This window comes from Scylla paramamosain, chromosome 49 (assembly GCF_035594125.1).
Source record: "Scylla paramamosain isolate STU-SP2022 chromosome 49, ASM3559412v1, whole genome shotgun sequence".
NCBI lineage: Eukaryota > Metazoa > Arthropoda > Malacostraca > Decapoda > Portunidae > Scylla > Scylla paramamosain.
Genome location: NC_087199.1, coordinates 722,501 through 732,500, shown reverse-complemented (window position 1 = coordinate 732,500; position 10,000 = coordinate 722,501). Strand labels below are relative to the sequence as shown.

The 10,000-nt window shown below is 42.2% G+C and overlaps 3 protein-coding genes across 4 annotated transcripts in view; 1 reads left to right on the top strand and 2 right to left on the bottom strand.

Moving 5' to 3' along the window:
• The window catches only part of LOC135095602 (structural maintenance of chromosomes protein 5-like), an 18,823-nt gene extending 15,417 nt beyond the window's left edge, over positions 1-3,406 (top strand). Inside the window, 5 exon segments of the mRNA XM_063996528.1 lie at positions 27-142; positions 260-398; positions 743-889; positions 1,542-1,637; positions 2,899-3,406. Coding sequence (XP_063852598.1) covers positions 27-142; positions 260-398; positions 743-889; positions 1,542-1,637; positions 2,899-3,060 — 660 coding nt within the window. The 3' untranslated portion in view covers positions 3,061-3,406.
• Positions 3,407-3,727: 321 nt separating this feature from the next.
• On the bottom strand, positions 3,728-8,410 carry LOC135095564 (gastrula zinc finger protein XlCGF8.2DB-like). 2 transcript variants are annotated; one of them, XM_063996463.1, is made up of 2 exons: positions 7,450-7,612; positions 3,728-5,418 (listed from the first exon to the last, which is right to left on the bottom strand). In XM_063996463.1, the coding sequence occupies exons 1-2, from the start codon at positions 7,455-7,457 to the stop codon at positions 4,500-4,502; spliced, it is 927 nt and encodes a 308-aa protein (XP_063852533.1). In that variant the 5' UTR covers positions 7,458-7,612; the 3' UTR covers positions 3,728-4,499. The 2 variants fall into 2 exon arrangements, 1 of the variants encoding a protein (XP_063852533.1); XR_010264437.1 differs by lacking the exon at positions 3,728-5,418 and adding an exon at positions 5,812-5,993 and having other exon boundaries at positions 7,450-8,410.
• Positions 8,411-9,393: 983 nt separating this feature from the next.
• Positions 9,394-10,000, bottom strand: part of LOC135095565 (eukaryotic translation initiation factor eIF1) — a 4,373-nt gene continuing 3,766 nt past the window's right edge. Inside the window, exon 4 of the mRNA XM_063996464.1 lies at positions 9,394-10,000. This exon is cut by the window's right edge and continues 1,415 nt beyond it. The gene's annotated coding sequence lies outside the window, so the exon portion shown is untranslated.

Sequence of the window (10,000 nt, the reverse complement as noted above, 5' to 3'; positions counted from 1 at the left end):
TCTCTCTCTCTCTCTCTCTTCTACAGGAAATCCGAGAATACCAGGAAAGTCAAAAGCATCTGGCTCGGCTGAGAGACTCACTTCAGGAGCTGCAGCGTAAGGTGAACTCGCACCTCTTGGACCTGCAGGAAGTGAAGAACAGGTGAGAGACCCAAACAGCCAAGCAAATCCACAAAAATTCACAATAAAACACTAAAAAAAAACACTTACAACACCCACAAACACACGCACTAACCTCCAACCTCTCCCTCTCTCCCAGGTGGCTCCCTCACATGACCCGTTTGGTTGCGAACATCAGCGACAGGTTCTCGGACTTCATGGCGCAGATGGGCTATGCTGGTGAAGTTGGTTTGATTGAAAAGGACGAGGATTTTGACAGTTACGGCATCGACATTAAGGTAAGGGGGGGGTGGGGGTGTGGGGGGTAGGGTGAGGGTGCAGTGGGGTGGAAGCAGGCAGGGGTGGTTAAGAGGGGGGTCTGGTGATCTTCAGATGGCACAGAGGACATGACGAGGGTGACTAAGAGGGGGTCTGGTGGAGGTCTTCAAGTGGCACAGGGGACATGACAAGGGTGACTAAGAGGGGGTCTGGTGGTCTTCAGATGGCACAGGGGACATGACGAGGGTGACTAAGAGGGGGTCTGGTGGAGGTCTTCAAGTGGCACAGGGGACAACAAGGGTGACTAAGAGGGGATCTGGTACTACTACTACTACTACTACTACTACTACTACTACTACTACAGGTGAAATTTCGAGATGAACAGCCGTTGCAGCAGTTAACAGCACAACATCAAAGCGGTGGAGAGAGAGCGGTATCGACAGCTCTTTATTTACTGGCCCTGCAGAGCCTCACAGCTGCCCCCTTCAGATGTGTTGATGAGATTAACCAGGTGTGTTGTGGCTTGTCGATTGTGTTGTGTTCTTAGAGTGCCTTGTGCTGGTGGTGTGTTGTGGCTTGTCGATTGTGTTGTGTTCTTATAGTGCCTTGTGCTGGTGGTGTGTTGTGTTAAGTTTAATCTAAGTGTGTGCAGTCTAACCTAACCTAACTTAACTTAACGCACCCTAACCTGATCTAACTGGTCCCATTTCTCCACAAAACAACTGTAGACTACCCTAGACTAATTTAACCTGATTCTAACTTAACCTAACCTAACCTAACCTATCCTAACCTAACTTAACCTGATTCTAACCTAACCTAACGCACCCTAACCTATCCTAACTAGTCCCATTTCTACACAAAACAACTGTAAACTACCCTAGACTAATTTAACCTGATTCTAACTTAACCTAATGCACCCTAACCTAACCTAACTTAACCTGATTCTAACTTAATTTAACGCACCCTAACCTAACCTAACTAACTTAACCTAATGTGCCCTAACCTAACTTAACCTGATTCTAACTTAACCTAACGCACCCTAACCTATCCTAACTAGTCCCATTTCTACCCAAAACAACTTTAAATTGCCTTACACTAACCTAACCTAACCTAACCTAACTTAACCTAACCTAACCTAACCTAACCTAACCTCAATATTTCAGGGCATGGACAAGATAAATGAAAGGAAAATTCTGGAGATGTTGATGGAAACTGAGAAGAGTCAAGAATGCAGCCAGTACTTTTTTGTCACCCCCAAAGTAAGTAGTAGTAGTAGTAGTAGAAGTAGTAGTAGTAGTAGTTAGTTGGAGGAGGCAGTAGACACCTGCCGAAATGATAATTACTGTGAGTGAGGTGTGCAGCAGTGGATGAGGGGGTGGTGTGAAGTTATCATTAGAGGCAGCTGTGACCTCACTGAACGTTTGCCTTTGTGTGTCACAACACCAGGGGGCAGTCACAGCCTGCCCTCTAAACACAACTCTCTTCCTCCACACAAAACTACAAGCACCTAATAACACACACACCCTTCACTCTAACATTTTAAAATCATCATGGCGACTCCTACACCAGCCTCGGAGTCCCCATCTGGGGAGGGGACCAGAAATGTCCCCAGGTCGGACTGCCTTTCTGTGGACGACCCTAAGTGTCTTGACACCCCCCTCAACTTTTTCTTCATTAACTTGTGCAACATTCGCGGTCTAAGATCTAATTTTCAATCAGTAGAACACCACCTCTCCTCTTGTAAACCTCATCTTCTTTTCCTCACACAAACTCAGGTGTCTGAGGCAACTGACAGTAGCCCTTTTCTGTTCCCTCCTACTTTCTCTATCCTCATTTTCGCTGCAAAGCTGGATGCTGCGTTTATGTGCGCAATGACTTAACCTGCTCTCGTGCCCACGCTCTTCAATCTTCAGAGTCTTCCACCATCTGGCTACGACTACAGAGTCACTCTCATACTAAATGTATCTGTGCTGTATACCTCTCACCTAACTCCTCTCACTATAAGAAATTCTTTGACTACTTAACTTCCAAAGTGGAGCACATTCTGACCCTCTTCCCTACAGTACAGTACAGAGTACTCAGTACTCTGTACTGTACTCTGTGTACTCTGTACTCTTCCAAAAGTGGAGCACAGTACTCTGTACTGTACTCTGTGTACTCTGTACTCTTCCAAAGTGGAGCACATTCTGACCCTCTTCCCTATAGTACAGTACAGAGTACTCTGTACTCTGTACTGTACTCTGAGTACTCTGTACTCTGTACTCTGTGCTCTGTACAGTACAGAGTACTCTGTACTGTATCATACTCACCCAAAAAACACCATTCACCCCAAACTCACCCAAAAACACCCCAAACTTACCCAAACTCACCCAAAAACACCCCAAACTCACCCAAAAACAACCAAACTCACCCAAAAAACACCAAAAAACCCCCCTTTGACACTCACAAACACCCCAAAAACCCGCAGCACCCACCCCAGCAGATCTGTACTCATCTGTCACCCTCTCCCTGCCCCGCCAGCTGCTGCAGAACCTGGATTACAAGGGACACGTCAACATAATGGTGGTGCTGAATTCACCAACCACCCTGAGTCACCGTCGCTTCACCATCAAACGAATTCTTAAACGTAAGGAAGAAATTGAGAGGCGTAGGAGCAAGAAGAAGGGTACGAAGGGTGTCTAGGGTGATGAGGAAGGGTGCACAGATGGTGAACAGGGTGAGGGAGTGAGAAATGCTGTTTTTTTTTTTTTTTTTTTTTTAGATTAAAGTGTTTTGGTTAATTTTTTTGAGTTTCTGAGAGAGAGAGAGAGAGAGAGAGAGGGTGATTTTTTTCAAACTTTGTAAAAAAAAATAGATAACAAAAAAACTCATTATTATTATTATTATTATTGTTATTATTATTAAAAGGAAAATAAATAACTTGCTTTTCTTAAAGGAACCAAAATATCAGTTTGTACTTATTATTATTATTATTATCATTATTATTATTATATTTTTAAGCAAGAAAATAAACTGATTGCACATTGAATTTTTGTTTCATAGAGAGAGAGAGAGAGAGAGAGAGAGAGAGAGAGAGAGAGAGAGAGAGAGAGAGAGAGAGAGAGAGAGAGAGAGAGAGAGAGAGAGAGAGAGAGAGAGAGAGAGAGAGAGAGAGAGAGAGAGAGAGAGAGTTCAATAGAGAGAGATATGAAGGAATAAAGAAATCAATCTCTCTCTCTCTCTCTCTCTCTCTCTCTCTCTCTCTCTCTCTCTCCTATAATCTACACCACCACCACTACTACTACTACTACTACTACTACTACTACTACTACTACTACCACCACTACCAAGGTTATAGATACACAATGAACTCATTTCATATATTATAATCTCTAAATAAATAACTATTTCTAAAGACATACATACAAATATACATAATAGTAGTAGTAGTAGTAGTAGCAGTAGTAGTAGTAGTAGTAGTATATTGAAGGATGAGGATATGGCAACACTGCAAAACTGACACGCTCTCTGTCTCTCTCTCTCTCTCTCTCTCTCTCTCTCTCTCTCTCTCTCTCTCTCTCTCTCTCTCTCTGACTAGCTTACATAATTTCTTCTTCTTTTTCTTCTTCATCTTCTTCTTCTTCTTCTTTTTCTTCTCCTCTTCAATATTTATTTTTTGCCTCCTCTTCCTCCTCCTCCTCCTCTTCTTCTTGTTCTTCTTCTTCTTCTTCAATATTTTTTTTCAGCCTCTTCCTCCTCCTCTCCTCCTCCTCCTCCTCCTCCTTATTTTTGCATTTCTATTTTTCTTTGTCAGTTTTTTTGCGATTTCTTTTATTTTTTCCTTTTTTTCAATTTTTTTCAGATTTTTTTGTTTCATTTTCAATTTTTTGTTTTAATTTTTTTTCATTTTTTTTCATTTTTTTTCATTTTTCCCTATCACTTCCTTTATTTACGTCTGTTTGTTTGTTTTTCCCTTTCATTTTCCTCAACAATTCCGGCATTTTTTGTGTTTCTTTCCCTTGAATTCCCCCTTTTTTTCCATCAATTTTCATATTTTCCTCATATTTCCTTCACTTTATCCACAATTCCTCGCTCTTCTATGGCGTTTTCCCCAACAACAACACTCTTTTCCCCACCTTTTTTTACGGTTTCCCCTTAATTTTTCGTTTCCTCCCCTTGTTCTTCCCTAAAGGAGCCTGACCCCTCAACACCTTTTTCTTCCCGTCGAAAATCCTCAGCATTTTTCCAGTACCTGTTACGTTTTCCTTAGTAGATCCCTTTCCTTGCACCTCCTGCTCCACCTGCACCTCCGCCAGCTCCTCCGCCCCTTCCGCGTCCTCCTGGTGTGTCTTGATGTGCTTGGCTAGGTTGCTTTTCTTCGTAAATTCCTTGCGACAAATTTCGCAGCCGAATTTAATGCCCTGGTGGACGCTTCTTACGTGCTGCGTTAAGTCCCCTTTGTGGCTAAACTCGCGGGTGCACTGGGTACACCCGAACTTCCTCACCTCCCCCACGCCCTCCTCCACCCTATGCGTCTTCTGGTGGTACGACAAATAGCTCTTACGGCTGAATATTTTCCCGCATTCCTCGCAGTTAAATCGCTTTCCTGTGTGGACGGCCGCGTGGTGAACCAGCGTACTCTTCTGGGTGAACTTCCGCCCACATACGTCGCACTTGAACGACTTTACGCTGCTGTGGATGGCCTGGTGGACTTTGAGGTACCCCTTCTGACTGAAAAGCTTGCCGCACTGTTCGCACATGAATTTCTTCCCTGCGTGTATGTCCGAGTGTCTCCCGAACTGAGTCTTGTTGTTGAACTCCTTACCGCACTCTTCGCAGCTGTACTTCTTCCTCTTCTGACCCTCGTGCTCGGCTGCGGTGTGGGTCTCCAGCTGCGTGTGGGTGTGGAACAGGTGCTGGCAGACCTGACACAGAAATATGGTGATGCCAATGTGAGCCAGGCAGTGTTGAATGTACTGAGAGTGTGTTGGCTGTGTCTCGCCGCACCGCAGACACTCGTACTTCCGGACTTGTGGGGCGAGGAGGGCTGGGATGTCCATGCTGGGGGGTAGGGAGCTGTAGAGGGGTGTAGAAAGGGTGTAGGGAGCTGTAGAGGGGGTGTAGGGGGATGTAAAGGGGGTAAAGGGGGGTGTAGAGGTGTTTAAGGGGTAAAGAGGGGGGTCTGGGGGGTTTAGGGGTGTAAAAGGGGTGTAGAGGGGTGTAGAGAAGTGCAGAGAGATGTAGAGGGGTTTTTGGGGGATGTAGGGGGTGTAGAGGGGGTTTGGGGGGTGGTGGGGGGTAGTGGGGGAGAGGGAGAGGATGGGTTGTGGTGTGTGTGTGTGCGTGTGTTGGTTACTTTAGCACACACTTAAATGAACAACCATTTTAAACACAAACGCACAATTAAACAATTTTTCCCACTTCAAACACACTTTCCTCGCTCCAAAACGCGCAAAACACACACTGCAGGTCACAGGAGGTCACATGAGGTCACAGCAGGTCACGGGAGGTCACAGCAGGTCACGGGAGGTCACACCAGGTCACGGGAGTCTTGCCAAGCTGGTGCTGTGACCCAAACTAGTGGTCAAAGCTGGTAGGATGGTAGGCTGTGGAGGGGTTTAGAAGGCTGGTGGGGGCTGGGTAGGGCGGGGGGAGGGGGAGGGGGAGGGAGGGGGAGGAGATGGGGTAGGTCAGGTTAGGTCAATAATAATAATAATAATAATAATAATAATAATAATAATAATAATAATAATAATAATAATAATAATAATAAATAAACTACAATATTTCTCAAGCACACACACACACACACACACACTTTTGGGTGAAAATAATAATATAACTAAGAAAGACACACATTTAATAGAGAAGAGAAAGACAGACAGAGAGATAGTGAAGATGATGGTGACACAGAAATTACGTCAAGATGGCAACAGTGTCTGTCTGTCTGTCTGTCTGTCTGTCTGTCTGTCAGAAATTATGTTTTTGAAATGGATTTACGTGTTTATGGACCTGATTGTGACTGAGAGGAGGTGAAAATGATAGTGACAGTGTGTCTGTGCGTTTGTAGAAGTGATGGTGACTGAGAAGGAGGTGAAAATGATAGTGAGTATGTATTTGTGTGGTTTTAAGATTGATAGTGAGAGAAAAGACGTCAAAAATGGTGAATGTGTGTGTTTTTAGAAGTGACAGTGACAGAGAGGAGGTGAAAATGATAGTGAGTGTGTGTTTGTGTGTGATGGTGACTGAGAAGGAGGTGAAAATGATAGTGAGTGTGTATTTGTGTGGTTTTAACATTGATAGTGAGAGAAAAGACGTCAAAAATAGTGACTGTGTGTTTTTAGAAGTGACAGTGACAGAGAGAAGGTGAAAATGATAGTGAGTGTGTGTTTGTGTGGTTTTAAGATTGATAGTGAAAGAAAAGAGGTCAAAAATAGTGACTGTGTGTTTTTTAGAAGTGACAGTGACAGAGAGGAGGTGGAAATGATAGTGAGTGTGTGTTTGTGTGTGATGGTGACTGAGAAGGAGGTGAAAATGATAGTGAGTGTGTATTTGTGTGGTTTTAAGATTGATAGTGAGAGAAAAGACGTTAAAAATAGTGAATGTGTGTGTTTTTAGAAGTGACAGTGACAGAGAGGAGGTGAAAATGATAGTGAGTGTGTATTTGTGTGGTTTTAAGATTGATAGTGAGAGAAAACACGTCAAAAATAGTGACTGTGTGTTTTTAGAAGTGACAGTGACAGAGAGAAGGTGAAAATGATAGTGAGAGTGTGTTTCTGTGTTCTGAGGCGTGACAGTGAAAGAGAAGCGGTCAAAATGATAGTGACTGTGTTTTTTGAGGTATTAAAAGTTATTGTGACATTAGAAGCGGTCACCATCAGCTGTTAAGTGGAGGACAGTGACAAAAATATTAACCTCCTCATCTCTCACCATCATCTTCACTATAAATTCACACCCGAGTGGTCTCCCAGATTATGTAATTAAAACACACACATACACACACACACACACACGAAAAACACAAGCACTCATATTTAACGCTATTTCTCCCTTATCTAACCTTTCATAACTGTCATGGCGGCCATTACTCACCACATCATGACCTCCTCCACCCGTCCAGTCAATGGCGAGGTCACACGAGGCTAGGAAATGCCAGAAAAGGTCAAAATATTAAATGTAAACAATGTCCGCCACGCCTTCTCTCCTGTCAAGCCGGCTGATGCTGATGATGATGATGGCGGTGATGGTGCTGGTCTTTCTTGCTTTTTACGGGGCGTATTTTTATTTTCGAGATATTTTTATTTATTTATTTGCTGTTATTTTATTAATATATAGCCATTAAATTATTGAAGTGGTTTAATGTCACCACAGCAGCAATAGAACGGTCACAAAGGAAACTTGAGATGAAGTTACAGAGAGAAGGGTAGAAACCGTAGGAGGGTAGTTTGGAAATGAAAGCTTTGTGCCAGACTCTATCAAAAGCTTTCGATATGTCCAAGGCAACAGCAAAAGTTTCACCAAAATCTGTAAAAGAGGATGACCAAGACTCAGTAAGGAAAGCCAGAAGATCACCAGTAGAGCGGCCTTGACGGAACCCATACTGGCGATCAGATAGAAGGTTGTCAAGTGATACATGTTTAAGAATCTTCCTGTTGAGGATAGACTCAAAAACTTTAGATAGGCAGGAAATTAAAGCAATAGGACGGTAGTTTGAGGGATTAGAACGGTCACCCTTTTTAGCAACAGGTTGAATGTAGGCAAACTTCCAGCAAGAAGGAAAGGTAGATGTTGACAGACACAGCTGAAAGAGTTTGACTAGGCAAGGTGCAAGCACGGAGGCACACTTTCAGAGAACAATAGGAGGGACCCCATCAGGTACATAAGCCTTCCGAGGGTTTAGGCCAGCGAGGGCATGGAAAACATCATTGCCAAGAATTTTAATAGGTGGCATGAAGTAGTCAGAGGGTGGAGGAGAGGGAGGAACAAGCCCAGAATCGTCCAAGGTACAGTTTTTAGCAAAGGTTTGAGCAAAGAGTTCAGCTTTATAAATAGATGTGATAGCAGTGGTGCCATCTGGTTGAAGTAAAGGAGGGAAAGAAGAAGAAGCAAAGTTATTGGAGATATTTTTGGCTAGATGCCAGAAATCACGAGGGGAGTTACATCTTGAAAGGTTTTGACATTTTCTGTTAATGAAGGAGTTTTTGGCTAGTTGGAGAACAGACTTGGCATGGTTCCGGACAGAAATATAAAGTGCATGACATTCTGGTGAAGGAAGGCTTAAGTACCTTTTGTGGGCCACCTCTCTGTCATGTATAGCACGAGAACAAGCTGTGTTAAACCAAGATTTTGAAGGTTTAGGACGAGAAAAAGGAATGTACGCCTCCATGCCAGACACTATCACCTCTGTTATGCGCTCACCACACAAAGACGGCTCTCTCACACGGAAGCAGTAGCCATTCCAAGGAAAATCAGCAAAATACCTCCTCAGGTCCCCCCAACTAGCAGAGGCAAAACACCAGAGGCACCTTCGCTTAGGGGGATCCTAATTATCGTTTCGGCAGGTGTCTACTGCCTCCTCCTCCTAATCTGTCACTAGAACCTTAAAAACACCCTTAAAAACCCTTGTCACTTCAACTACAGCCTTTGGAAAGTAGAAATATTGTTAATCTGTCACTAGAACCTTAAAAACACCCTTAAAAACCCACGTCACTTCAACTACAGCCTTTGGAAAGTAGAAATGTTGTTAATCTGTCACTAGAACCTTAAAAACACCCTTAAAAAACCCTTGTCACTTCAACTACAGCCTTTGAAAATTAGAAATATTATTAATCTGTCACTAGAACCTTAAAAAACACCCTTAAAAACCCACGTCACTTCAACTACAGCCTTTGGAAAGTAGGAATATTGTTAATCAGCCATTACAACCTTAAAAAACCCCTCGTAACTTCAACTAGAGCCTTTTAAAGAGTGTTTCTCCTGTTCGTAATAATAATAATAGTAATAATAGTAATACAATGAATAAACAAACGATAAAAATACATGGCAAGTTCTTTTATTTGTTTTTCTTCAATACCATCACACACAAACAGACAGACAGGCAGACAGACAGACAGACAGACAGACACACAGACTCGGCAAAGCTGGCTGTACATCAAAACATTAAAAAATTCATTAAGGGAAAAAGAAAATGGGAAAAAAATATTGATACTAAAGAAAATGGGTAAAAAAAAATGAAATAGAAAAATATTAAAAGAAAATGGGCTTAATTTGAGGGGCGGAAATGAAAAATAGTGATGATAATTGTTTGCTTAAAGGAACGAAAATATGAATTATAAAATAAATAAATTAAAATAACGAATAGACTCCTAGAAGATAAAAAATAAATAATTGCTTACTTAAAGGAACGAAAGAAAAAAAAAAGTTGATTTTGATAAAGAACAAAAAAAAAGAGTAAATTAAGAGAAAATAAAGAAAATCAAAAGAAATTATTGAATAAAATAAATACTGAATTTTGTACGAAAACGAAAAAAAATTAAAATAATTTAGTTTACCAAAAGGAAAAAAATAAATAAATAGTTAATTTTGGTGGGAAAACAAGAAAAAAATGGGGAAAACGAGGAAAAAGGAAAGGAAAACAGGAAAG